Consider the following 27,695-nt stretch of genomic DNA (forward strand, 5'->3'; position numbering starts at 1 on the left):
AAAGGGCACAGTAAAATAAGGGGACACACAAAAGGTGTTTCCATGGAACATTGTATCCCAAACAGGACAAGGGGTAATATTATAAAGGAACAGGTAAGCATAACTCCACTCATGGGGATGTAGGAAGGCACACCCATGCACGAAGACCCAAGAAGGGCCGGGCAGTCTAGTGGCATGGCTGCTGCATGACTGCCTCAATCACCCAGCTGGAGAGTGACTCAGTCACATGCAAGGTTGGTCTCCCACATCCAACTGCTTTCCCAAATGGTTGCACCAATTTGCAGTCGGACCAGCAATGTATAATTGTACCTTTCCCCCCACATCTTTGCCAACATTTATTGTTACTTGTATTCTTGATTGTTGCCATTCTGACTGGAGTAAGATAAAATCTCAGTATAGTTTTCATTTGTTTTTCTCTAATTGCTAGAGATGTTGAATGTTTTTTCATAAATTTGTTGACCATTTGTATTTCTTCTTCTGTAAAGTGTCTGTTCAGTTCCATTGCCCATTTATTGTGTTATTTTTGTTTATTTGTTTGTTTGTTTTTTTGTGTGTGTTAAGTTTTTTGAACTCTTTATATATCCTGGAGATTAATGCTGTATCTGAGGTTTAGGTGGCAAAGATTTTTCTCCCATCCTGTAGGCTCTCTCTTCGTGTTCTTGATTGTTTCTTTTGCTGTTAAGAAGCTTTTTAGTTTGATAACATCCTATTTATCGATTCTTGATTTTACTTCTTGTGCTTTAGAAGTCTTTCTTGTTAAGGAAGTCAGTTCCTAAGCCAATGTGATAGAATCTTGGGTCTGTTTTCTCCTAGCAGGTGCAGGGTTTCTGGTCTAATGCCTAGGTCTTTGATCCACTTTGAATTTTGTACAGGGTGAGAAATAGGGGCTGAATTTCATTTTGCTACATATGGATTTCCAGTTTTCCCAGCATCATTTGTTGAAAGGCTATCTTTTCTCCAGTGTATGTTTATGTTTATCTCATACTTTGTCTAGTATGAGATAACTGCATTTGGGTTGTCTCTGTGTCTTCTATTCTGTTCCGTTGGTCTTCATATCTGTTTTTTTTTTTAATTTATTTTTTAGTTCTCGGCGGACACAACATCTTTGTTGGTATGTGGTGCTGAGGATCGAACCCTGGCCGCACGCATGCCAGGCGAGCATGCTACCGCTTGAGCCACATCCCCAGCCCTTCATATCTGTTTTGGTGCCAATATCATGCTGTTTTTTTGCAATACCATTTTGATCAATGTCTCTATTTTCCATTTTGGTCCCTACTGATCCATCACTATATTGCCCCTAGAGTAGAAGTTTTAAAATTTTAAGTTGATTATGGCATTCACTTTACTAAGCTCCTTCATTGGCTTTTTTAGCCTTCAAAATAAATACCAAACTAATTAGCAGAACCTCTTTCTTTCTTGCCAAATTTCCCATATACCACCTCATATATCCGGTGATCCAGCCAAACCTAAATGCCTGAGCACTTCATGCTGTTCTTTCTTCCTATATATATCTCCCCTCTGCATATTGCTAAGTTCTATATAATGTTAATAATTCAGTCAAAGGGGATGGAGGTGTTACATTCTAACTCAGTGTTAGAATGCATGCTTAGCATACATAGGGCCCTGGATTCAATCCCAGCACACACACACACACACACAAAAAAAAAAAAAAAAAAAAAAAAGAATTTGTCAGATACATAAAAGATGTCTATAATCAAAAAGACAGAAAATAAAAAATATTTATGTGGAAATGGAGGAATTGGAATCCTCATACACTGTTAATGGAAATATAAAATGATGCAGCTATTGTGAAAACAGTTGGCGGTTCCTCAAAAAGTTAAACATAGGAGCTGGGGCTGGGGCTCAGTGGTAGAGCGCTGGCATGCACGAGGTAATGGATTTAATCCTCACTCCCACATAAAAATAAAATAAAGGTATTATGTCCATAAAACTAAAATAAATAAATATAAATATATATATGTATATGTGTGTGTGTGTGTGTGTGTGTTAAAAAAATGGAAATCAGCTGAAGTTGGTAAAAAATAAGAGTGGTCTTACTAAACATTTATTCCAGATAACCTATAGCAGTGCTATTTTTCAAAATCAGAAGTGAATCAGAAGTCTTGTTTAGATTCACAAAAGTGAAATGAAGAGGTTTGTGGGTGTATTTGGGGGCAGGAGAAGTGTTTTATTTCTGTTTTTTGATAGAGTAGAATTTCTTTGTTTAAGCTAAACAATAGAAATACATATATATCAGTAATTAATTGTAATTCTAAAATTTAACCTTTTGTGGTAAATCACTGAATATTTTGCAGCCTTACTTTAGGCGTTTGCTTGATAATTTAGACTATACTTGATGGCTTGTTGGGTGTTGAATCAGCTAAAGACACCGCTTACCAGTAGAAAAATATCAAATAACATTAGGGTCACCTAATTGATATAATTAATTTCAGAAATGCACTAGGTCTTTTGTGTTTTGTTAGCAAGAGTTCATTCATTGAAATTCAGAGCTACAATCTCAAAGAGGAAAGAGAGAAGAGCTGATATTCCTCCAATTTTCTCAGGGGCTTCACATTATTTATTTATTTATTTTAGGTGTAGTTGGATACAATACCTTTTATTTTATTTTATTTTTACGTAGTGATGAGGATCGAACCCAGGGTCTCGCACATGCTAGACAAGTGCTCTACCACTGAGCCCTTCACATAATTTTTCTCCTTAATTTACTCTTTACTATACAAATCAGTACCCATCTTATAAGTGGAAGGCCTGAAGACTGAGAAAATAAAGTGACTTGCCTAAATTTTGTCATTAGTTAAGTGGTGGAAACCAGTCATTCTGACTCTTAAATACTTGGAACCCCCCAAATCATATGATGATTAAAATGAATCTGCTATATTTGTGTGTTTATTTAAAACCATATAAAATATTCAAAACAAAACTGCTATCTGTTGCTGAATGATATTTTATTAGCTTAAAAATTTGGGCCTGCCCTTAGCATTAATAAGCTTCAGCAGTAGTCACAAGATTTTCATTCACTGGTAGGGAAACTTTCTTATTTTAAAAAATGCGATTAGGAAGAGCATCTACTTCTTGGGAGCTGCAGTGACAGCAGGCTTCTCTTCACGAGTGATGGGAATGGTACGCTCAGGGCCAGAGGCCTGTTTCCTTGGTCCATTCACAGTGAGGACTCCATCAGATGACAGGGATGAAGTAATAGTGAGAGGATCCACATCAGCTGGGATTCGGTATTTCCTGTGGAACTCCCTGGAGATGAAACCGTGTTCATCCTAATCCATGAGAAGAAATAAAGAAGCAAAGACGTAAAAAGAAAAGAAATAATATCACTTGCCCAAAACTCAGATATCTCTTTCCCCTTAGGGGAGACCAAAAGCCATAACAACATGAGAGAATAATAACAACTTTTCAGGTTTGTGGCTAGGATAAGGTTGCCTAGAGGGTCACTCCTACAAGTATTTACTCACACTTAAATATTTTTAAACCAGAGCTTGTTGAGAAACCTGCAACAGCCTCAAACTAGTTCTTTATAACACTGAAGCACTGTTATGTTTAGGGGTATTTTACAAAGGTTTAGATCAATGTTGGCTAGACCTACAAGATTTGGAATCTCATTCTGACATTGAGAATCTGAGTCCCTGAGGAAACCCAGAAGTTGTCCAGACTCTTCAGGAATGTTCCAGATACACAGGACTGCTGCTTAAAAACAACAAAAAACAACTCCATGGAGACTGACCCGGTCTGAAATCACATGAGCAAAACTGAAACAGCCTGAAGACATTAAATTATACAAATTTTGAAAAGGTTCTGAGTTATCATTAATTGCTCAGGATCAATTTTTAAATTTTCAGAAAGTCATGGAAAACCATTGCATGTTTCAGAATCCCCCTGCAATAGTTATTGACCTTAAACAGGCATGGTGGCACATGCCTACAATCCCAGCTAGTAGGGAGACTGAGGCAGGAGGATTACAAATTCAAGGCCAGCCAGCCTGGACAATTTAGCAAGACATTGTCTCAAATTAAAAAAAAAAAAAAAGACCTGGAGACTACCTCAGTGGCAGATTACCCCCTGGGTTCAATCTCCAGTGATAAAATAGAAAAACAGTTGGCTGTAAACTTTATGCCTGCTGAATCTCATCTATCTAAATAAACTTTCAATTAACTGTTTTCCTCATCCACCTACAAGGGATTAGGTGCTGATAAGCTTTGAAAAGTAGGCAAACCAAGTAGTTTAACATTCAGATGGGCTTAAGAGAAATGAATTCCTGAACATCTAAAAGAAAAGTCATGGGGCTGGGGATGTGGCTCAAGCGGTAGCGCGCTTGCCTGGCATGCGTGCGGCCCGGGTTCAATTCTCAGCACCACATACAAACAAAGATGTTGTGTCTGCCAATAACTAAAAAATAAATATTAAAATTAAAAATAAATAAATAAATAATAAAAAAAATAAAAGTCACAAACTCCAGTGCCTTCAGGGTGAATGTAGTTTATGTAATTATGTAAAGCAGCCAAGTGTCAAGACAACACTATGCCTAAGGCAATGGTTCTCAGTCTTGGCTATAGATTAAAATTACCCAGGGAACTTTAAGAAATGCTGATTCCTGAATTACACCCCCTAAAAATTCTGATTTAATTAGTCTGGGGTATGCCTGAACCTTGGAATTTAAAAAAATTCTCATGATCCTAATGCAGCCAAGGTTGAAAACCCCTGGCTTAAATGGAAAGTGAACATCCTATCCAAAGCAATCAGAACAATAAAGGCCATTTCTCTGGGCAAACAAAACAAGTTTATCCCTAATTTAGTTTTCTAGTCTCAGAGGCTGATGGCAGTACCTGGTGTACAGGATACAGTGAATGAGCATAAGGAAAAAAAACTCCATACCTGGCGCTCTTCATGCTTGCCATGCACCTCAATCACATCTCCCAGCACCTTGACCTTGAGTTCCTCTGGGGAGAAGTGCTTCACATCCAGGTTGACAGAGAACCTGTCCTTCTCCATACGCATCTAGAAACAGCAAGGGAAGTGAGTAGGGAAGAGAAAAGATGGCAAGAATGTTGATTACACTGGTGCAGTCTCATCATTCTGCAGACTTGCTTTCTATCTAGGTATTTCATCTTCCTCTTGTGTATTAAAAATAACTTTTGAATAAACATGGCTCTCTGGCTCAGGGTAGCCACCACAGTGGTACCCAAGGCCTACTTCTTGGCCACAGGCCCAAACTTTATTTAGGTACACAAGAAAGAATACTAACCACCCAGGAGACCAGTCACAAGGATGGATGTGGGCCTGGCTTCTGCTGCCTTGCTGACCCAGTGCCTGGCTTTGTCATTTGTCTATGAGACAAAGGCCCCTTCTTTTTGCTCAGTTCTCTGCCAAATTTCCCACCCACTCAATCTGGAATGTTCTGTGGACCCTGCCTGTCCTTTCAAAGCCCTTGCCCACTCAGCTGCTGTTTACTCACACTTAAATATTTTTAAACCAGAGCTTATCTATGATAGCCTCTGTTCACCACATTTTCCCACCCTCTTAGGATAAAAGGGGGTCCTAAGACTGGACCCTGGTTATTTCCATGTAAGGGTTGGCTCCAGGCCACTGCCCTGCCACAGCCCTAAGGCACCTGGAAAATCATAAAGAGAGAACAGAATGAAAGAAAACAATTAACTGTTATCTCCAGCTCCACTCAGTGGGGATGGAGAGTTCAGGATGAGATAGGTCTCCCTGGGCTCTAGAACTTCATAATAAAATCTGCTAGGAGTATGAGATATTAGCAGAGATGAGCAAAGGAGTTTGAAGACAGCTTTTTCCTTGTAGATCATTATAAATCAAACCAAAAAGGTTATCCTGCTTAAAAGGGAACAGAGGATGATCTTCACTGTGTATTTTTTTTTTAAAATGTAATAAATAGGATACAGAGGAGCATCAAATAGAAACAGGTGCCTGGGGGAAGGAAGCATTACTAACCCCACTTTTTTTCAATTCTGGACACATGTGCCTAAATGGCGTAGGCAGGGGGAAAAAAAGGAAAATAGAGAATATCCAGGAGATTCCAGGAAGGGCTCCTGTCCTGGCAAAGGGGAGACTCACCTCTGAGAGTCCAGTGTCAATCCAGCTGGGTGCCCGCAAGAAGGAGGGTGGCCGAAAGTAGAAGGGGCTCAGGGAAGTGGATGTTGAGAAGAGGTCAGACTCCAACAGGTGCTCTCCGAAGAACTGGTCAAAGAGGCGGCTGGGAGAGTGGAAAGGAAAGAAGGGGCGCCGGATCCAGGGGTGGTGAATGGCGATGTCCATGGCTGCTAAGTGAATGCAGGGGTCAGCTGGCTAGTCAGCTCCTTCAGCTGCAGCTACAGCCAGCCCCTTATATATGCAGTCTTGTGAAGCTTCTGGAATGGTGATGTCAGGGGTTTTATTATCCCAGCTCACCGCCAGTTCATGGAGACTTGTGATCGGGGATTTGGCAGTGTGACACATACCCGGTACTCACTGAGCTAAGAAAAGAGAAACACAAACACGTCTGAGCTGGCCAGTGACTTGTCATGGTCTTGTTTCACTGGATTTCTGTCCACACCCAGTGGCACCCACCCCTATCCTCTGTACTCTAGATCTGGACAGAGTCAGGAATCCCAAGCAGGCGCTGGCCGGCCCCTCCTCCTCCCTTCCAGTACTGCATGCCAGGGGAATTGAGCCAGCAACTATCTTGGGCCTGGGCAGGGACTGGAATCTTCCTAGGCTGGGCCCCAGGGACATTAACTCTTTGTGGGTCCCTGGGGGAGAGCAGTGAATGCCAATATGTCAGTAGCAAGCATATACTGGGTGCCCTGGGTTGACCTGGTTTCAGGAGAAGACCCTTACAATCTGGGCAGTGCTCCCAAAAAAGGGCAGTAAAGTTTCTCATAACTTTTATGCTGTGGGGCTGGCATAACATTAAATCCAGAGTGTTTATTAAGCTTCATGCATGTTGCTTAAGCCTGAGGAGAAAAGGTGATGTGGAAATGTGCAAACTGTTGGTGAGGGTCTCAGCTAGGCCCCTCAGCTAGGTGAGGGTCTCAGCTAGCACCAGCTCCCCTCCCCAGCTCACTCCAGGGTCAGGACTCCCAGCTGTCCTCTCAGGCCCCCTGCGACAGCTGAAGCGTGTGCAGAGGAGGGGACTGGGGGTCTGGGTCAGGCGGCGTTGGTCACACCCTCATCACTGCACTCGGGGCCCCTGCTCCCTGCCCTCCCCGCAGAGGCTCCGCACTATTTTGGGTGGTGTAGACCCCGCCTCCGCCTCCGACTGAGCTCTAGCTCTCCGGGCAGCTGGAGGGGTCGCGTTGCGCCTGTTGGGGCCGCACCACAGAGCAGGACTGCTGCAGCGACTGCCGCCATGTCGGGCCGCTCAGTGCCACATGCCCACCCGGCCACCGCCGAGTACGAATTTGCCAACCCCAGCCGCCTGGGTGAGCAGCGCTTTGGCGAAGGTATGGGCCGGTCGCCACCCCAGTGCCTCCCACCCCCACTTCCCGATATTCTGGGCTGACCTCCCAAAGTTACTGGCTTCCACCCCACTCAGGCTTAACTGAACTCCTGGGGCAAGCCATCTCCCACTCAGACTCCCCGCTCACCCCCCTCAACCAGGACTCTCTTCCCTCCCTACTGACCTCAGGACAGACATGGGGCCCTGCAGTGCTTTGATACCTGCATCTTTCCTTTCTTTGTGCGCTTCCCTGAGTCCCTTCTACCCACCAAATCCTGGCTTGGCTTCCCTGCTCCACTGCAGTTTCATTTCCTTTCAACATCTTCCCAGCTGCCTGCCTGGTTCCCCTTTCCTACTTTTGACTCCCCCTCCGGCTCTTCCCATTCCTGCATCTCATGATCTCTCATTTCACCCTTGTGCCCACCTTATCCTCCCTCATCCTGCCTCTTGCCTTCTCTCTCTACCCTCAGGCCTACTTCCAGAAGAGATCCTGACCCCCACCCTCTACCATGGCTACTATGTCCGGCCTCGGGCCACCCAAGCTGGGGAGGGCAGCAGGGCAGGGGCCTCTGAGCTCAGGCTCAGTGAGGGCAAGTTCCAGGCATTTCTGGATGTGAGCCACTTTACCCCAGATGAGGTGACCGTGAGGACTGTGGACAACCTACTGGAGGTGTCTGCCAAGCACCCCCAGCGCCTGGACCGCCACGGCTTCGTGTCTCGAGAGTTCTGCCGCACCTATGTTCTACCTGCTGATGTTGACCCCTGGCGAGTCAAAGCAGCTCTCTCCCATGATGGCATCCTTAACCTGGAGGCACCACGAGGTGGCCGTCATTTGGACACAGAGGTCAATGAGGTCTACATCTCCCTGCTCTCTGCACCTCCTGATCCAGAGGAAGAGGAGGAAGCAGCCAGAGTTGAGTCCTGACTGCCATAGACCCAGCACCCAGCAAGTCCCTTCTACCTCCCGAAGTGATTTGAGCAGCTGCCCACCACCCCAGAGGTAGCAGCATCCTTGGGGGAAGGGAAAGGTGCATGGTCCACAGTGTATGGTTTTGTCTTTTGGGGACGTATTATAGCATTTGGTTTAGTTCTGGGTGGAACTGAATAAACCCAAATCTTGGGGCCTTGTTTGTGCTGCTCAGTATTCTGTGGCCTGGAAAATGGGATGGGTGGGAAGGAGGAGATCATAGCCAGCTAGACAAAAAGGTCCTGTTATATGTGCTCAACGTCACAGTACCCTGAGCTCACACTTAGATGCTGAGATCACTGCCGGAAGCTAACACTGGCTCCAGATCAAATTCCTAATCATAATTTTCTCACAATGCAACAAAAGAGAGAGTGATCCTGGGAGGGAAAAGGGATATGCCATCCAAACAGCCCAGAGGGCACTGTCTGAGCTGGTGATTAGAGACACAAAAACAAGGGTCTCCAGACTGTCTGGCCCTTTTTGGGTAGGGGTTGGGAAAATGATTTTTGGCTGGGGAGAGTTGCCTAAAGCCCTGGAGTGAATGCTTTGTTTTTCCATACTAAGGTCTGTCCTCTAAATGGTTTCTGATTCTGATGGTCTGAGTATGCATACATGGGCACAAAAGCCTCCACCGTTGTCACTGAACCCCACAGCCTCCTCATCCTCTGTACAAGGGAGGCCCATGTGAAGAAGCATTGTCTCAAAAAGAGGAATTACTGCATCACTTCACCTAATCCAAGACTAAATGCAGGGATCTAGGTCTCTTACTGTGTTGGTGGTTAGCAGGGAAGCGTCCCTTTTAAGTAAGGTCTTAAGGCTATGGGGATGGTGTGTTCAGGAAAGCCTGGGGGTCTATCCCCATACCTACTCTTTAATCAAGAGGTTGTGCATGTCTATGATTTGGGGAACATTAGAAGATTTCCTTGCCCCAGAGTGCATTTTTTCCAGATGGTGGTAGACACCTGAGATTCTTCCATTTAAGTGATTTTTCTTGACTTTTGGGGGTAACAGACTGATTTGAAAATCTGATGAAACCGTAGATACTCTTCCAGAAAAAAAGCACATGCTCCCAAATTTGACAATACTGTTTGAATAATTTCACACAATTTTGGGGATCCATTCATACCCCTTTTAAGGATTGTGGATCCCCAGGATAAGAATCCTCACTTAAAGAATTCAATTATTGATTAAAGGACTGTCTTCCATTAAAGATCAAAATGCACTTAGAAGAAATAATATTATGTTCAACTGTTCATTCATCTATCGATCCATTCGTTCACTCAACAAATATTTATCAAACTCCAAGTAATGCACTATGGGGGATATACATTATAAATATGAATTATAAAAATGAAAATCTTTCTTATATACTCAGAAATCTTACCATGTAGTTGAGAAGAATAAAAAAAGAATTCTAGGGCTGGGGTTGTGACTCAGCGGTAGAGAACTCGCCTAGCAAGCGTGAGGCCCTGGGTTCGATCCTTAGCACCACGTGGTGCTAAGGTATTGTGTCCAACTACAACTAAAAATAATAAAAGGTATTGTGTCCAACTACAACTAAAAAAAAAATTTTAAAAAAAAAGAATTCTACTCAGACTTCAACCAGAATACCTTCATATTATTCTGTTATTTATTTATTTGGGGACTGAGGATTGAACCCAGGGCCTTAAGCCCATTAAGTATGAATGCATATGAACTCCACTATTACATATAATTATAATGCACCAAAAAAATATTTTTAAAAAAGCATGAACTCTACCACCAAGCTACATTCTCAGCTTTTGAGCTCTGCCTAAAGAAAAGGATTTCTTAAAAGAAAAAATTTAAAGTTATTAATCAACTTCTGGGATTTTTTTCCCCTTTTTCTTTTTTCATTATTGAAGATTGAACCCACTTCAGGCTTAATTGAAATCCATCTCCCACTCAGACTCCCCACTCACCCACCTCAACCAGGGCTCTCTCTCCTTCCTACTGACCTCAGGACAGACATGAGGCCCTTACCCAATATGCAAGGTAAACATATATTGGGTAAGCACCCTACCACTAAGTTACATCATTAGTCCTTTATATATTCTTTAAATATTTATATTTTTATTTTATTTTGTGACAGTCTCCCTAAGTTGTCTGGGCTAGTCTCAAACTCGCCATCCTCCTGGAGTTGCTGGGATTATAGATGTACACCACCATGTCCAGCTTCTGGGGCAATTTGAATGACAGAGAACTTAGAACTTCATCAAGTAGCCCACTCCATTTTCTTTTCGGACATAACTTATAAATTCTTCCTTCAGGTCCAAAATCTGCATTTGAGTAACTTCTGTCCATTGGTCTGTTTATGTCCAGAAAACAAATGCAATTATCTTTCACTTGAAGGTCCTTCAAATATTTAAATGTAAATCATATTGCTTTTTTTATGCATCCCTTTTCTGGGAAATTGTGCCTAGTTCTTTCAGCTATGCGTTATAGCACTTTCCATACCACATACTACACAGATTTCTTTTGAACACACTGCCATTTGACAGTGTAACTTGAAATTCAATATACAGACCTAAAATTATTATTCCAAGCATGGATTGACTAGTATACTAGAGATTTCAGTAGAATAATCAATAACCTTATTTATCACTCTACATTCCTATTAATATTGCTTAAAACACATCAGATTTTCTGCCACAAATGCACTGTATGGAGTTTCTGGATATCTAAAAATCCTTTAGGTGATTTCCTGTAAATTACAGAAGAGGTTGTTGGAAAGGGACCAAATTATGTAAAGCTTCCATAACTGGAATTCTAAAACGGTTGCCCTGGCATCCTCCTGCAATACCAGATACTTGGAAGGCTAAGGCAGGAGGATCATAAATTCAAGACCAGTCTGGACAACTCAGCAAGACCCTGTCTCAAAATAAATTAAAAGAGCTGGGGGTGTATCACAGTTGTAGAGCACCCATGGGTTCAATCCCCAGAATCTGAAAAAAAAAAAAGATGTTGGAATTCTATCACGTAGGTAACAGGAAATTACTGATAGTGTTTGTTTGTTTGTTGTTGTCATTGTTTTTTAGTTGTTGATAAACAGAATGCCTTTATTTTATTTACTTTTATGAGATATTGAGGATTGAACCCAGAGTCTCACACATGCTAAGCAAGCACTCTGCCACTGAGCTACAATCCCAGCCTATTGATAGCTTTTGACTGGGGGGAGATGAGCAGGTAACAGGATGAAAAGAACACAGTTAATGGTAGACTACAAAATGGTCTGCAGGGCAGGAGCATGTGCAAAGATTGGGGCACAGGTAATAATATAAGATAATTACCGGAGAACAAGAAGCAATAATAATAACAACAGCTAAAACTTACTGAGAGCTTCTCATGTGTCAGGCCTTGAGCTAGTGTTTTACATACATATATCTCATTTAATCTTCACCACAATCCTATGAGTTTGTTATTCTTATCCACATTTTTCTAAGAAGATGGGGAGAAGTTCAGAGTCCAGGGTGCTCTGTGGAGTCCAGAGCTGAGGACGACACTAAAGATGAGGTGAGAATACTGAAAACAAGATTTGTGGGCTTTATATATTTTTGTAGAGCTCATAATTTCAACAGAGGAATTTGCTTAGCTGCATCCTAGTTGCTGGAAAGTGGGGAATGAGTCTAACTTAGAGACAGAAGCCACAGCTGTGTGACGATTTTGTAGTCCTGAAACTAGGGATGGGGAAGTTAGTGGTCAAGAAATGCTGAGACCATTCCAATCATAGAATCATCTGATTCTATACCAGAAAGCGGATTAGATGATAAATTTATTACCTCTGCTTTACAATCCTGAAAACCTAGTCTCTAAAAGCTTAAGTGATTTGCCCACATTAATTCCAATAGCAAGAGAGAATATAAAAAAAATCCATTTTCCTAAAATTCAGTTTCCAAGACACTCTAGTATTCAAACCCAGATTCTGGACAGAAATCATAAACAATTGGAACCAATTACCTTGGGAATGAAACTCAAATTTGAGAGGTGCTTGGTGAACATAGGGGAGACTCTACTATGGAGGCTATATTTCAAAGGCAGCGTGATCTAGTGGAAAAACTTTCCTAAGGAAATGCAGAGTCCTTTTCTATCTCAGGTTTCTTTTTTATTTGAAGCTGGAAGTTCAAAGTTCATGGTTTCATTAAAAGAAACCTCAAATCCCGAAGGTGAGATAGCTGTCACCTGGAGCCCTGTATGTTGTTCTACTCTTGGCTGGGAACAGTCACCTGGGAATCATTCCAGCAGGTGACTTCCAAAGTCCAACCTGCTAGGTTGAAATCTGACACTGACAGAGACTCCCTAGGAGCTGCCACGGAAAGCTAAACCAGGAACCAGGAAATGCACAAGCCTCTTTATGTTGGAAAACAGCTGTGCTCCCCGGGAGACCATACGCCATGGGAAACCAGCTCTGCTGCAGGGGAAGCTGGTGAGTAGGGTGGAAGGGCAGAGGGTATCTATCATCTCTATTGGTATATGTGGGGAATCAGAGAGCCTGGAGATAGTGCCTCCCACTGCCACCTTCCTCAGCCTGGTACCTCCTGGTCCCCACACCAGAGCAGCATCTCCTTCCCACTTACTCCTTTCAGGAGACCTTAGAAAAGACAGCAATACCCCACTCCAGTGTCCTTAGCAGGGCTGGACATGGTGAATTGGCATTGTTTTTCTTTGTTTTCTTTCTTCCTTTCCCCTTCTCTCCCATCCCTCCTTCCCCAGGTAATAACAATAGTTGTAGCATTCAAGAGCTTTCTATGCCAGGCACTCTACAGTTTCATCTAATTTTCCCAACACTTCTATGAGTAAGTGGTCTTACCCCTCCTCCCACTTTATAGCCAGCCAAAAGCTGAGGCTCAGAGAGGTGAGAAGTTAACTTTCTGGCCCTGTGACATGGCCAGAAGCAGGTAAAGCAAGGTTCCAACCCAAGCCTGCCTGACTTCACAACCCATTCTTCCACCACCATAATCACAGATCAAGCAGATCAACTTTAGAAAAATGTCTGTTTAAAAGGGTGGAAGTGGAAAGGAGAATATCCATGGAATATTGAATATGGAATATTGAATATGAATATAACTTTCATACTTATTTGCTATGTGAACTTAGGCAAATCCTTTAATTTCTCTGTGCAAAATATATTAACATAACTCTTTTTTTTAGATCACTGTTTTGTTTTGAAGAGCAAAGGATATAGTATATGTGAAAACCTCACACTAAGTTATTTGTGGTATTGTAGCTGTTCTTTTGCAGAATTTTCACCATAAACTCTAAGACCTAATACTGACCACTGTCATTCTGTAGTCAGCACTAATATTAAGGATGTCTTGTTGATTAAAAAAAAAATCCCTATATTTAAAGAGACAAGCAAGGTACATTGGAAAGCAAATAGGACTTAGGGTCAGTACATTGGATTCAAGTCCTATCCCTACTAATTATTTATTTTCCTTTATTAAACAAATATTTATTGAACATTCTATATATACTGGGCACAGTGATAGATGCAGAAGACACTTAAAAAAAAAAAAAGAAAGAAAATAAATTTGATCCTTGCCTTTTGAATAAGTTACCAAAGTTATAAGGCCTTAGTTGACCCATCTATAAAATGGGAACAAAAGTATGTGTCTTCCAGAATGTTGTTATCACTGAAAACAAACAAACAAACAAACAAACAAAACACTCTTTAACATATATAGCAAATTAGAATAAATTTTTAAAATAAATTAATTAATTTAATAAAAAACACTCTTTATTTTTTTTTAAATATTTATTTTTTAGGTGTAGATGGACACAACACAATGCCTTTATTTTCATGTGGTGCTGATGATCGAACCTGGGTCCTGCCCATGACAGAAAAGTGCTCTACCGCTGAGCCACAATCCCAGCCCCAAAAAAACACTCTTTAAAATAGTAAGATGTCTATAAAACAGGACATCTGGTAGATAGAACAGCTTCTAGAGAAGGGGATATAACATCTCATTCACTCCCCATCTTCCCAAGTGTTTATGTTCTTTATTTCTGGTTTGTTCATTTCTGATGGTGGTAATTATTGATAGTCATCTTAGCTTCGTTATTGATGCTCATTATAGACAGGAATGTGTGTAGTATCTTACATTCACTATTTTATTTAATCCTTACAATAGTCCCATGTTTAGATTCTTTCTTTCCTCCCCCTGCCCTCTGCTTTCTCCTCCCTCTCTTCTTCTCCTCCATATTCTTTTTTTTAATATTTTTTTTTTTTTTAGTTTTCGGATACAACATCTTTATTTTATTTTTATGTGGTGCTGAGGATCTCCACGCATACCAGGCTACCGCCCGACCCATCGCTTGAGCCACATCCCCAGCCCCTCCTCCATATTCTTTATTGAACTCAAGGGGGGTCTACTACTGAGTTACAACCCCAGCCCTTTTTATTTTTTATTTTGAGATAGGGTCTCACAAAATTGCTCATGCTGGCCTTTAACTTGGGGTCTTCTCTTGCCTAGGCCTCTTGAGTTACTGGGATTACAGATGTGCACCACTGTGCCCAGCCCCATGATGTTTAGATTCTAATATCATCCTCATTAATGCTCAAATAGAAGACTAGAGAAGTTCAAAACCTTCTGAAGTCTTACAGCTAACCTGACCAGTCAGTTTGACTCTAAAACTCATTCTAGAGACACTTTGACAGACATTCTAACCAAATCTATTTTTGTTCCTATTAAAATATTAATAGGATCAGATAAAAATGGTTCTGTTTCTAGTTATCTCAATAAACCTTCAAAGACTTAATGATACTATGACAAGTGAAGATTTTTATTTTACTTATTTATTTATTTACTTACTTACAGTGGTGCTGGGGATTAAACCAGGGCCCTGCACATGCTAGGCAAGCACTCTACCAACTGAACTATATCCCCAGCCCAAAGATTTTTATTTTAAAATATTCTTTGTTGTTGTTGTTTTTTCAGATTATAAAAGTAATGGTTAAGCTGAGTGTGGTGATGCGTGCCTGTAATCCCAGAGACTAGGGAGGCAGAGGCAGGAGGATCACAAGTTCAAAGCCAGCTTCAGCAATTTAGTGAGGCCTTAAGCAACTCAGTGAGAACCTGTCTCTAAATAAAATATAGAAAAGGGCTGGGAATGTGGCTCAGTGTTTAAGTACCCCTGGGTTTAATCTCCAGTACAAAAAAAAAAAGTAATAAACATTCATTACAGAAAATTTAGAAAGTAACCAAGAAAAGAAAATGAGGGGCTGGGGTTGTGGCTCAGTGGTAGAGTGCTCACCTAGCACGTGCGAGACACTGAGTTTGATCCTCAGCACCACATAAAAATAAATAAAATAAAGATATTGTGTCCAACTACAACTAAAAAAAATTTTAAAAAAAGAAAATGAAAATCAATTTAAAAATAAATAAAAATCAATAAGGCACCCACTCTCCCCTGAGGTACATCCCCAGCCCTTTTTATTTTTTATTTTGAGACAGGTCTTGCTCAGTTTCCCAAGTTGACCTCAAATTTACTATCATGCCTCAACAGCTGGAGTTCTGGAATTACAGGCATGTGTCACTGTGCCCAGCTTCTTATTTTTATTAACTTAATAAAAAGTAAAATTTTCATGCTATTAATGTTCTCCCGACATCCTTTTTAAAGTGATTACATGAATTTCCATTGACTGGGGCTGGGGTGTAGTTCAGTGGTAGAGCACTTGCCTAGCATGTGTGAGGCACTGGGTTCGATCCTTAATACCACATAAATAATAAAATAAAGTCATGCTGTCCATCTACAACTATGTAAATAACTTTTTTTCTTTTTTTAAAGGTAGACTTTTTTAATATTTAGTTTTTAGTTTTAAGTGGACACAATATCTTTATTTTATTTTTATGTGGTGCTGAGAATTGAACCCAGTGCCTCATGCATGCTAAGCAAGCGTGCTACCACTTCAGCCACATCCCCAGCCCCCCAATTTTTTTCCATTGACTGGATATACCATTTATTTCGTCAGTAACCAAATATTGAACTTCATGGTGTTTTCTATTTTTTGAAATTATAAACAATGCTACAAAGAGTAGCCATATTTGCACATGGAGTATTATTTATTAGGATATAGAATTGCTATATTTAAGGCTTTTCATACTTATTTCCAATTGCATTTTGGAAGAATTGAGCCTACTACAACTGTGAGTGCCCATTTAGTTTCCTGAACTCTGATGTAAAAATAAATTGTCACCTATTAACACTCTGGGTTGTATCCAAGCACTGTGCAATATCCAATTTGGAAAGAGGCTCTGTTTACTAAAATTGGTTAGCCCTAGTCATTTTGTTTATTTATTTATTTATTTTTGCAGTATTGAGGATTAAACCCAGAGGCACTCTCCCCTGAGCTTCCTTCTAGCCCCCCCCTTTTTTTGAGTTGGGGTCTCTCTAAGTTTCCCAGACTGCCTTCAAACTTGTCACCTCAGCCTCCCAATTAGCTAGAATTGCAGGTGTATGCTACTGCACCTGGCTAGTCATGTCTTTTGGAATTGATGTTTTTTCTATCCATTTAAATAGAAATAACTAGGAAAGCAGTAAGACAAGGGGCAAGGAATTAGGCGATTCTCTGGCTTCTAGGATAAGACTATTAGTGGGCAGCTGTAACACAAAACAAAAACTGAAACGGTAGAGGAGGAAGTTGAAAGAGAGAAGTTGTTTTTTCTGCTGAACCACTTACTTGTAGCATTTGCATGAAGTATAACTGCTCTCAACTCAGTAGGCATCAAAACCAAAAATCACACCAAAACCCAGACCTCTATCAAAAGTATAAGGAAAAATCCTGATTTTTTTCTACAGTAGTACAGTCAACATAATTTAGAAGTCTGTCTCCTCTCTTTCTTTTCAATTAGCAAAAGAAGGAAACTCCCCAGGGAGAGGAGAAATCAGACAGACAAATAGGGTCGGCTGTGGTGAGATTTGGAAATGTACTAGCAAGAAAAAGCATCCGAGTAAGTCCAAAACTATTCAACCTATTTCCTCAGACAAGTGTTTTTTCTTTGGGTATCAAACCGTTGACAACTACATAGACACACTGGCTGCTCTGGGGACCCTAGGGGCTCAGATATTAATATTAGAGGTCTGTCCTGCAGTGAGGGCAAGCTAGCTGAGTCACTCACCAAATTCAGTGCTCCCTGTGCTGAAGACAAAGTACTCCAAAGGACATTAAAGGTTAAACATCTCTCGCTTTCTGTTAATTAAAAGCAAGGACAGGGAAGCCAGTAGGGAGGTCACTTATTGGAAAAGGACTTTGAGGGGTCCTAACTAATTAGCTCTGACAGCTTTTATGACTCCCAGAATGAAAGTCTCAAGTTGGTAAAGACCCTGAAAAAAAAAAAAATAGTACAGAAGAAGAAGCAAGAGGGTCTCTGGATCCAGGAATATCCCATTATTTGGCAGGTTTCCCTTACCCTCTGCTGGGATTAGCTTGTTAGACAGTCCCAGAATAGCCCTCAAGCCAGCAACATCCCTGGCATGTAGTGCTGGTTGCTTAAAGCTGTATTTTGGGTTTGGTTATGTCAGTTGTACCACTCTACCTTCCAGAACCATCCATCTGGGAGAGGTACCCTTGAGAAATGCTTTCAGGCTGAACCTGGCTCAAGATGAATTTTTAGGGAATGTTACAGAGACCACAGAACAAGTAATGAAAGAGGGGAGGTCAGAGCTTTTGCATATAGGTGATCTGTTTTTCCTATCACAGGAGCTGCCCATCAACTTTCCAGAAGAAAAAGAAAAAAGGTAACTTTGAGGGAAAGCCCTGGGTAGAGCAAATTAGAGGAGACAAGACAAATGATATCTTAGGAAAGGGCATAAGGGGTGGGGCTGGGGATATAGCTCAGTTGGTATAATGTTTGCCTCACATGCACATGGCCCTGGGTTCAATCCCCAGCACCACACACACACACTAAAAAAATAATAATTATAATAAAAAAAATAATAAAGGAAAGGGCATAAGGGTAAAAAAGACAAATGGCCTTGGATGCAAAAAAAGGGAAGATAATACACCAAAGAGAATCTTTAATTTGCTGGGTTCAAGAGTAGCCCTGAGTCTGTGGATCTTATTTCTTTTATATTATCTCAGAGTGGCAGGTTGGGGCACCCATTCTTTCATTCATTTAGTAAATATCACGGAGCATTTATATTGAATGTGAGCCACTCTGTGAGGTGGAGGCAGAGAAGCACAAGAAGGGCACATGGTCTCAGCCCTGGAAGAGCTGAAAATCAAGTTTGAGAGGTAGACTCATGTAAACAAATAATGATAATATTATCTATTTGTGCTGTAATAGATACTCACTCATGTGAAAGATACAGAAAGGAGAAAGAGAGAGACTTGATTGAAAGTGGCCCACTGATGTGACTGAGCACTAACCTACCACATAGTAGTCAGTCTGTTTACTAATTTGTCTGTCCCAGTAGTCTCTAAGCACCCTGAAGCAGTAGAAACCGCCTTCTCATGCTTCTATCCCTAAAACGTGGCACAGAGTCTCAACATATATTTATGAAACTATGTCAGGGGCTGGGGAAAATGAGGATGGAAGATATTATAACCAGATTGTGAAAAAACCAGATGGTATACCCTGCGAAGGAGTTCAGATGTAGGAACAACAGAAGTGAAAGAATTGGGAATGGAGACAGGAAGGGTAGAAGCCCCCCACAGTAGTTAACTAAAGATCGAAAAGGGCGGTCTCAGCAGAATCAGAGAATGGAGTTAAGTTGGATTTCTTCCCTGCAGGGAACCAAGCAAGACTCACATTGAAGAAGCAGCAACAACAGCTGCAGCAGAATTGCACAAAGGTAATGACAGGCATTGCCTCTTGGGACTACTCAGACATGGGATCCCAGTACTTATCTTTTTTACCCTGGGACAAACACATCTCAGTCATCTGTAGAATTTGCTGGTTCTGCTTAGCCTCCATTGTCCCTAAGGAGCAAAGTAAAGGGACCTCAGTCTAGTTTGCTCTGCACTGGTGGTGAGGGGCAAAACCAAGCCAAGCATCATCTTTAATTCTGCTAATTCCTTGCAGGACCATGAAATAAGAGGACACATGTATGAGCAGGTGTTACAGCAGCCTAAATCTCAAAAGAGGAATCAAGACCTCAAGTTGGAGGAGAGCAACTTACATTATGCAGACATTCAAGTGAACAGTCTTACCCAACCACGCTCTGCCAGTGAAGTGAAACACTGGTATTTAGAAAATGCTACAGAGTATGCTACCCTTTGCTTCCCCCAGGCCACACCTCGATATGACAGCAAGAATGGGACTCTGGTGTGAGCCTCCAGAGCAAGAACAGTTTCCATCTTTTTACCACTACTCCTGTGGGGAGAATCCACTGCTTTGGGGAATGAGTGGCCCAGGGATGTTGGCCACATTTTAATCTTAAAGAGCTCCAGAGCCCTTTGGAATTATGGATGTCTCCAGCCTCTCTCCTAGGCTTCTTATTTGCCATTGTTAGCTTGGAGTTATGATTAGGTTAGTTATGGGTGAAAGAGTTCCACAAAAAAAATGGTTAAGTGGACTGTGCAGGAAGGTAGGCCCTTGACCCCTAACATTGCTCCGGCTAGTGCGGAAAAAAACAGGCTCACGATGAGCTGATTGCATTAAGTTTTATTTAATGGTATCACTTTTATACACCTTAAACTCCAAAGTTGAAGAGGGAGTGCTCTGGAAAACCATTCTGAGCTTTTGCATATAGCCTCCAGGGCTGGCTTGGGCACTTCCCTCAGTGGCGGCGGGATCAAGGGTCCCACACCTAGGGAGATAAATGGGGGCGTGCGCTGAGGCACGGAAGAAGCTTTCTCCAACCACTGGCCACGGGAACTTCAAGTCACCAAACAGCGTGGAGAAACCCGGAAACTCTTCTTGGCTGAACTGGTAGCTATTGCTCCGTGGAGCCGCTCAATCAATAAACAGTGTGAGGAACAGGCCTGGTCCGTTTTCTGGGGCGGGGTTTTGAAGCGGGCCCCCGCCCAGAATAAAATTCAACCAGTACTAGCACCTGAGCGACCCCATTCTCTGCCTGCGCAGCTGCGGGACTCGGGCGTGGTTTGGCTGAACAGTGGGAGGACTCTCATTGGTTGAAGGAAGGCCCTGGGCGGGGCCGGCAGGACAAGGGTCCAGATTCGCAGGGGGCGTAGCCAGGGGGACAGCCTGATCAAGTCCTGCGGGGGGGTGGTGGTCTGATGGGTTGGGAGGCGTGTACGGGACGGTGGGGGCGGAGTCTGGGTTGGCAGGTGGTAGAGTCCGGGTCCCCGGCGTCCGGAGAGCTATCTAGCAGGGGCGGGCTCGGGCCGGCTGGAGGCGGGGTCCGGAAGTCGGGGGCGTGGAATCAGGGCCGGACCGGGCTGGCTCGTGCTGGCTGCAGGAGGGCGGAGCTGCGGGGACGCCTCCGTGTTACCATGGCAGCGGTAACGCAGCGGCGACGCCAGAGAAAGCGCAGGCCGAGTCCAGAATGGCTGGGGACCAAGATGCTGAACCAGACATACCGGTACTTTGAAAGGTAGGTGCTAAAAGTGACTGGTAACTGGAAAATATTACCACGAATGAACGTCCAGATCGGGTCAAGCGAGGGGGAGACGGTGGGATGAGAAGAATGAGACGGATTCCTCTCTGAGCCCTGGAGATTCTTAGTGTGCAGTTTCTGTTTTAGACTTCAAGAGTTTAGAGACGAGGGGTATCGCGCTTCCCCTTCTCAGCCTGCACACCTTCCTACCCAAATGTCGCTGACCCTCTGTTGGTCCCTAAGAGGAATTAATCTCTGAAGGTGGGTAAGAGTAGTGAAAATGAAATCCCAGCACAAAAAAGTTGGTAAGAATAGTATCAACCTCAGAGAGTGCTTGTGAGAATTTAAAGGACTAGCAACAGTGTATAATACGTACTCGAATGTTGGCTGCCACTATCATCATCACCATTATTATTTTACTGGCTTGTTCTCCTTGTGCTTTGGTGCACACCTAGGTAGTGCAAGTAGATTTATACAATGTGGATCAGGGGGCTGCCGCCACTAATTGTTGGAGCAACTCCCTACCCTATTTTCTTTCTTTTTTACTGGTGCGTTTTAGTTACACATAATGGTGGTATTTGTTGTTACATATCAGTACATGCACCCAGTACAACAATATAATTTGGCTAATATCCCTCCCCAACACTACCTCACAACCCCATAGTCCCTTTTTCACGATCTCCCTTTGCTTTTTATTCTATCACTCCCCACCTTTGTTTTCCTTTTCCCCCTCTAGCTTCCACATGTGTGAGAAAACATTCAACCCTTGAGGTTCCGAGTTTGGCTTATTTCACTTAAAATAATGATGTCAAGTTCCATGAACTTGAAAATGAAATGATTTATTTCATTTTTCTTTATGCCTACCCTATTTTCTATATGTTAGCCTGGGGGTAAAAAAAAACTACCCCTAATTCCAAGGTACACTCTGTAAGCTTAAAGTGCTGTATACACATTTCTACATTAGAATTACACGTTTTGGAGTTAAGGATGAATTCTGGGAATTAAAGAATAAATGCCAAGAAGCACAGCTTCCAATATTTCTCCTAATTATCTTCAGAATATACATTATGGCCCTTGGCTGATAAGTGAATGAATGAGGGAAATGGATAGGAGACATTGTTCTTTATTACTATGAAATCTTAAGTAACTGGAATTTAAAATGCCATTGGCATAGCTCTATTGTGATTATAAGACCTTAGGCTAGATTTCCTACTAACCAAGGTATTATTTTGGTATTTCAAGATGCTTAAGATAGGTTTGGGGGACAGGGCTTGATCCAACTAGTTGTTTTAGCTTGTGGAATTTCTTTCTCTTCCTGAATATTTGCCCATTTCTTTCTTTTCCTATTTTAAGGTGGCTCTGATTTGGCCTTCTGGGGACTCTGAAGATGGGAACTCAAGTGATTATGAGATTCGGTAACACCTTGGTGCCAGCAAAGCCCTTTGTAAGTCTGTGGTGCACTATTGAGAGGAATGTGATGACATTACTGGAATTTCAGGATACCTCTATATCTGGGGGGATTTCTCCACTAGAACTCATATCCTGGAACAGAATTTTTATGTTTGCCTTCTTTTCTTGTTTCTCCTTATGGAAATTCTAGCTCACATAAGCCTTGATTCATCATCTTTTTCTGAAATTAATAAAGTCAGACAAAAGTTGAAAAACTAGCAGTTAATAAGAACATATGCATTGTTTAAAAGACATAAAGTTTGACTTAGAAATAACATATATTAATTACAAAGTATTTGATAAATATCAAAAAGAAGCTAAAAAAAAAAAAACACCAGGACACAAGTTGTCCATCCAGAAGTAAACATTGTTCATATTTTGGAATATATTTGTCTAATCTTTTTTTCTTTATAAATGTTCTACATGAGATCATATTATGTACAAGTTTAAATTTTTTTTTCTTCTGGTATTGGAGTTGAACCCAGAATAGTTCTACTATTAAGCTACATCCTCAACCATTTTTATTTTGAGACAGGGTCTTGCTAAATTGTAGAAGCTGGCCTCTATCTTATGATCTTCCTGCCTCAGCCTCCCAAATAGCTGGGATCATAGGCATGTGCTACCACACCCAGCTTATGTGCCAGCTTTTTGACTTTGCTTTTTTTTTTCACCCCATATTTCTTTCTTTTTCTTTTCTTTCTTTCTTTCTTTTTCTTTCTTTTTTTTTTTTTTTTTTTGTACCAGGGATTGAACCTAAAGGTGCTTAACCACTGAGCCCCAGCCCCAGTGCTTCTTTTTTTATTTTTGAGACAGGGCCTGGATAAGTAGCTTTAGGGCCTTGCTAATTTGATAAAGCTGGCTTTGAACTTGGCAATCCTCCTGCTTCAGCTGTCCCAGGCTATTGGGATTACAGGTGTGCACCACCATGCCCAGATCACTCCCATGTTTCTTTTTAAGTTTTTTTTTTAAATTGTCAATGGATCTTTACTTTATTTGTTTACATGTGGTGCTGAGAATCAAACCCAGTGCCCCACACATGCTAGGCACAAACCCTACCACTGAGCCACAACCCCAGCCCTCCATGTTTCTTAATAGGAAATTGTTAAATTTTTTGTTTTATTGGGCTACATATGTTTGGTAAACTTTATAATGGTTGTGATTTTTCTTGACCAGTGCTTTGTCATTGGACTTTTAGATTCTCCAGCCTTGCCTCTCATATTACAAATAAGTAATTTTAAGACAACTTAAAAGGATGTGAACATTTACAATAAGAAATTATCTTGTAAAAGAAGAATTGTGATGTCAGATTTTGTAATTTTGTATGCATCCTTTCAGAGCAGTTGGAAGTCAATTGGGAGATAGAGAGATCAAACATAGCCAGATGCGATAGCTCATGCCTGTAATTGTGCAGCTTTGGAAGCTGAGGCAGGAGGATCTAGAGTTCAAAGCTGGCTTCAGCAAAGCCAATTGCTAAGCAACTCAGTGAGACCCTGTCTCCAAATAAAACACAAAATAGAGTTGGGGATGTGCTCAGTGATAGAGTGCCTCTGTGTTCAATGCCCAATATTTCCCCCTACACATACAAAAAGAAAAATCAAACATATAAAGTAACATTGGCTACTCTTGTAATGTGGAGCCCTAACACATTATGATTGTCAGTGTAGAAGCATGGGGGTATTTATGGTGTTTTCATTGTAGAGAAACTCCAGGGTCACTTCTAAAATGTCCACCAGATGTCGCTATCTTGATCCAATTTTTATCCACAGGATAGCTAGCAGATAACTTGAAATGTGAATTTTAAAAATTCATGTAGAATATATTTGCATATCTGCTTTGGTGCAGTTTATATTAAGCCTTACCATCTGGTGATTACTTTGGCAGTGTCTTAGTCTCTCACTATTCTGTCTCACTTTCTTTCTTCTACGCACTTGGTCTGTCACATTCACCCTGTGCACTCTGTTCCTCTGTCCTAATGTTGGGTTCTTAGTTTTACTTGTCCTCCTTTTACTATACTTTCTTCTGGTCTTATTTCTCCCCTTTATGTGTTATGTGCATATGTATGTGTACTTGTCAGTTCTTCAACTTTTTGCTAAAAGAATAGGAACTCTGGCATATGACATAGGTGTTCAACCTGTATTTAATGAATGTTTAATGAAATAAAGCATGAACAAAGAAGACGAAAATATATCAGGACATCAAAAATTATATTTGACTTGAGAATACAGTTAAAGAGACAAAAAGGACTGGTGGTGTAGCTCATTAGTAGAGTACTTGCTTGGTGTACATGAGGCCCTGGGTTCTATTGCCAGTAAAGCAAAACAACAACAACAAATACAAATAACAACAATAAAATAAACAAAAAGCCCAAAGAGAGAGGGAGACAAAGATCTATAGTCCTAAATTAACTGTAATTAAATGCTAAATGATACAGTATTGAACATGCTAGATATTAAAAAAGAGGAAGATTCATTCATTCAGTACATATTCTATGTGCCAGACAAAATTCTTGGTTCTGGGGATAAACCAATAATAAACTTATAAAATTCCTTGCCCTCATTAGTTTGCAGGGGAAGGCTGATAATGGATGAAATGAAAAACAATTTCAATATAGTGGTAAGACTTTTTACAGAAAATCCTTTGGGTTTTAGGCATATCTTTATAGTGGAACTGTCTACACTATGAAAACTGTAATGAAAATTAAACAAAAAAAAAAAAAAAGGAAAGAAAGAAAGAGGTAAGAAAAAGCTGAATGAATAAAGTTACATTTGAGGCCTGAAGGAGGAGCAGAAGTGAGCCAGAGATCATCTGGGAAACTAGTGTTTGAGACAGATCAAAATCAAAGAGTGCCCAGAAGCCAAGCACAGCAATGCACACTACAATCGCACGTCTGTAATCCCAGTGGCTCAGGAGGCTGAGGCAGAAGGATGGCAACTTCAAAGCCAGCCTCAGCAAAAGCGAGGCAGTAAGCAACTCAGTGAGACTCTGTCTCTAAATAAAATCCAAAATAGGGCTGGTGATGTGGCTCAGTGGTTGAGTGCCCCTGAGTTCAATCCCTGGTATGCCCCCCCCCCAAAAAAAGAGTGACCAGAGATCAAAATCAAGAGTGACTCAGTAGTAGTGAGTGCTCACCTATCATGTATGAAACTCTGAGTCTGATCCCCAGCACTGCAAATAAACCCAGTGGTCAGAGGAGATTCATGGAAAAAATGAAACTCGAACTAGGTAGGCATAGCGATGATTTGGGTAACTGAAGGAGTGTGAGGCATTCCTGGCAGAGGAATGGAGGTGAAAACTGTGAGATAGTGAGGAGCTCTAAAACCTGAACAGAATGTTCTGGGGGAGGCCCTAAGAGTTGAACACAAAGAATTTATTGATATACTAGGAAAAATGAGTGTTTGAAGATATAGAGCAGCAAAGAGAATGTATTGTCTAAAAAAGATTTAGATGAATGTGGACTGGCAGATGGAAAAGTCTGGAGACAAAGGGAACAGTTTAGGGTGGGGGTATAGCTCAGTGGTAGAGTGCTTGCCTAGCATGTGAGAGGCCCTAGGTTTGATTCCCAGCACTGCAAGACGTACATAATTAAACAAATAAATACACAGTTTAGGAGTCAGGACTATTCATAATCTTTGCTGGTAGGTATGAGTCTTTTTGTAGGTCTTTGCTGATACCTCTGAATGTAAATGTAATAGAAGTTGTAAACACATTACTCTCAAGGAATTCAGCTAATATGAGAAAACAGAAGAATGATGAAGAAATTGTTTCAGAAGGTCATTTAATATATTTTCATTGATAATTTTAATTATTTGTTTATTGAAACTGCCTTTCTGCTTCTTTATGGTCATGAATGATTGCCCATTATAGATGTGTTAAATTTCTCATTGGTGTGAATTTCACACATTTTTTACTCAGAAAGAAGTCACAGACAATATTTTCACCAAATGACAGCTTTGTTTAAGGCTTAAAGTCGTACTTAGGGAAACATGTTATTGTATTTATTAATAGAAGGGATAATGAATGTGTTTGGTATCTGTACATTGGTTCATTCATTACTCATTCATTCATTTATTGAGTACTTTTTATGTAGCAAGCATCCTATAAAAGTACTATATAATGGTTAAAAGCCTGGAATTTGGCTTCACCATTTAGTAGCTATTGCACCTGGAGTAAATTACTTAGCTTCCAAACTTCTTGTCCTTCATATTTTAGAGAGAGAGAGAGAGAAAGACACACACACACACACACACACACACACACACACACACACACATTATGGAAATAGTGACCTCCCAAAAAAATATACATATTTGTGCTTAGTATAGGACTTGGCACATAGTGAAATTTCAACTTGTTGTGTTACTATTCAATTAGATATTTGGGTAGTTTTTAGTTTGTGGGGGAAGTGTTTGTCATTATTGCCAAAATAATGCAGGACTGAAGAGACCAGATATAAGTTCAGAAATCAAGTAGCAAAGCAGAGATATGCAGAAAGCAGTTTGGGGCAATTCTTGGCTTCTCCCAGGCAGAGTGAATGACAGGCCTGCAGCAGTGGGAGTGGTTCCAGCTAACCAGACTGCTTGCAGTTTTCCCACATACAGGGACTACATGATGTTGATCATTGCCTCTTATTTTCCCAACTCTTGTGTTGTTATCACAACAGGAGCGTAGGGATAATGGAATAATAAATCTTAGTGTTGCTTAGAGCTAATGCTTAGTTCTTGGTTCACTTTCTAAGACAGATCATGATAAGTATAGTGAACATATCTTCCAAAAGAAAAAAAAAAAGACATCATACGGTCCAATGGGATTTTGTGCTTCTTCCAAGTGTGAAAGGCTGACTATATGTGAATTAATGTGTTTCTGGAACATTTCAATAGTTGTGTAGAGACAATGAAACAATATTTTGAAATCAGACTATCTACACTTAAATGAATTAAAATTAAATACCATTAAAAATTTTTGTTCTACAGTTGCCCTTAGACCCATTTCAAGTGTTCAGTAGCTACATGTGCCCAGTAGCTACTGTATTAGACAGTGTGGATATAGAACATTTCCATTTTCATGGAAAGTTCTAGAATGTGTGAATGATAAAGTTACAGACTTTCAGGGAATAGTGCAACCTTGAACCATATTCTATAATAAATCTTTTATCAAGTCACTACAATGCTTTCTTAATTTCTCCAGCATGATGTGAAAGGCCATGCACAGGGTCAGGCTCCAAGGCCTTTGATTCAGATCTTAGCTCCCATATTGGCTTGCTGAGTGACTGTGAGCACCTCTCTTAACTTTGATTCC

The 27,695-nt window shown here is 41.1% G+C and overlaps 5 protein-coding genes across 10 annotated transcripts in view; 3 read left to right on the forward strand and 2 right to left on the reverse strand.

Annotated features, from left to right (window-relative positions):
* Positions 1 to 2,947: 2,947 nt before the first annotated feature.
* Cryab (crystallin alpha B) lies at positions 2,948 to 6,445 on the reverse strand. The gene is made up of 3 exons (XM_005334235.5): positions 6,106 to 6,445; positions 4,903 to 5,025; positions 2,948 to 3,290 (listed from the first exon to the last, which is right to left on the reverse strand). Exons 1-3 carry the CDS (start codon positions 6,304 to 6,306, stop codon positions 3,087 to 3,089), a joined length of 528 nt encoding a protein of 175 aa, XP_005334292.2. The 5' UTR covers positions 6,307 to 6,445; the 3' UTR covers positions 2,948 to 3,086.
* The window catches only part of LOC144377184 (uncharacterized), a 57,422-nt gene continuing 36,015 nt past the window's right edge, over positions 6,289 to 27,695 (reverse strand). The window contains exon 2 of the mRNA XM_078046989.1: positions 6,289 to 6,503. Coding sequence (XP_077903115.1) covers positions 6,446 to 6,503 — 58 coding nt within the window. The 3' untranslated portion in view covers positions 6,289 to 6,445. The remainder of the gene's footprint in view (positions 6,504 to 27,695) is intronic.
* Positions 7,162 to 8,592, forward strand: Hspb2 (heat shock protein family B (small) member 2). Of its 4 annotated transcripts, none has more exons than XM_078046988.1 (2): positions 7,162 to 7,451; positions 7,939 to 8,592. In XM_078046988.1, exons 1-2 carry the CDS (start codon positions 7,379 to 7,381, stop codon positions 8,391 to 8,393), a joined length of 528 nt encoding a protein of 175 aa, XP_077903114.1. In that variant the 5' UTR covers positions 7,162 to 7,378; the 3' UTR covers positions 8,394 to 8,592. The 4 variants fall into 4 exon arrangements, with proteins under 4 accessions (XP_077903114.1, XP_040141135.1, XP_005334291.1 ...); XM_040285201.2 differs by having other exon boundaries at positions 7,167 to 7,451; positions 8,101 to 8,592; XM_005334234.5 differs by having other exon boundaries at positions 7,174 to 7,472.
* On the forward strand, positions 12,656 to 20,371 carry C4H11orf52 (chromosome 4 C11orf52 homolog). 2 transcript variants are annotated; one of them, XM_005334232.5, is made up of 4 exons: positions 12,686 to 12,876; positions 18,151 to 18,188; positions 19,183 to 19,244; positions 19,475 to 20,371. In XM_005334232.5, the coding sequence occupies exons 1-4, from the start codon at positions 12,845 to 12,847 to the stop codon at positions 19,721 to 19,723; spliced, it is 381 nt and encodes a 126-aa protein (XP_005334289.1). In that variant the 5' UTR covers positions 12,686 to 12,844; the 3' UTR covers positions 19,724 to 20,371. The 2 variants fall into 2 exon arrangements, with proteins under 2 accessions (XP_040141138.1, XP_005334289.1); XM_040285204.2 differs by lacking the exon at positions 18,151 to 18,188 and having other exon boundaries at positions 12,656 to 12,876.
* Dixdc1 (DIX domain containing 1) overlaps positions 20,731 to 27,695 on the forward strand; it is a 78,666-nt gene continuing 71,701 nt past the window's right edge. The window contains exons 1-2 of one of the 2 annotated variants that reach the window (XM_021732398.3): positions 20,731 to 20,948; positions 22,305 to 22,395. In XM_021732398.3, the coding sequence (XP_021588073.2) occupies positions 22,339 to 22,395 (57 nt within the window). In that variant the 5' untranslated portion in view covers positions 20,731 to 20,948; positions 22,305 to 22,338. Of the gene's footprint in view, positions 20,949 to 22,304; positions 22,396 to 27,695 lie in introns of those variants that run through there. The other variant, XM_078046979.1, reaches the window with a different exon arrangement.

The sequence above is a fragment of the Ictidomys tridecemlineatus genome, chromosome 4 (assembly GCF_052094955.1).
Source record: "Ictidomys tridecemlineatus isolate mIctTri1 chromosome 4, mIctTri1.hap1, whole genome shotgun sequence".
Taxonomy (NCBI): Eukaryota; Metazoa; Chordata; class Mammalia; order Rodentia; family Sciuridae; genus Ictidomys; species Ictidomys tridecemlineatus.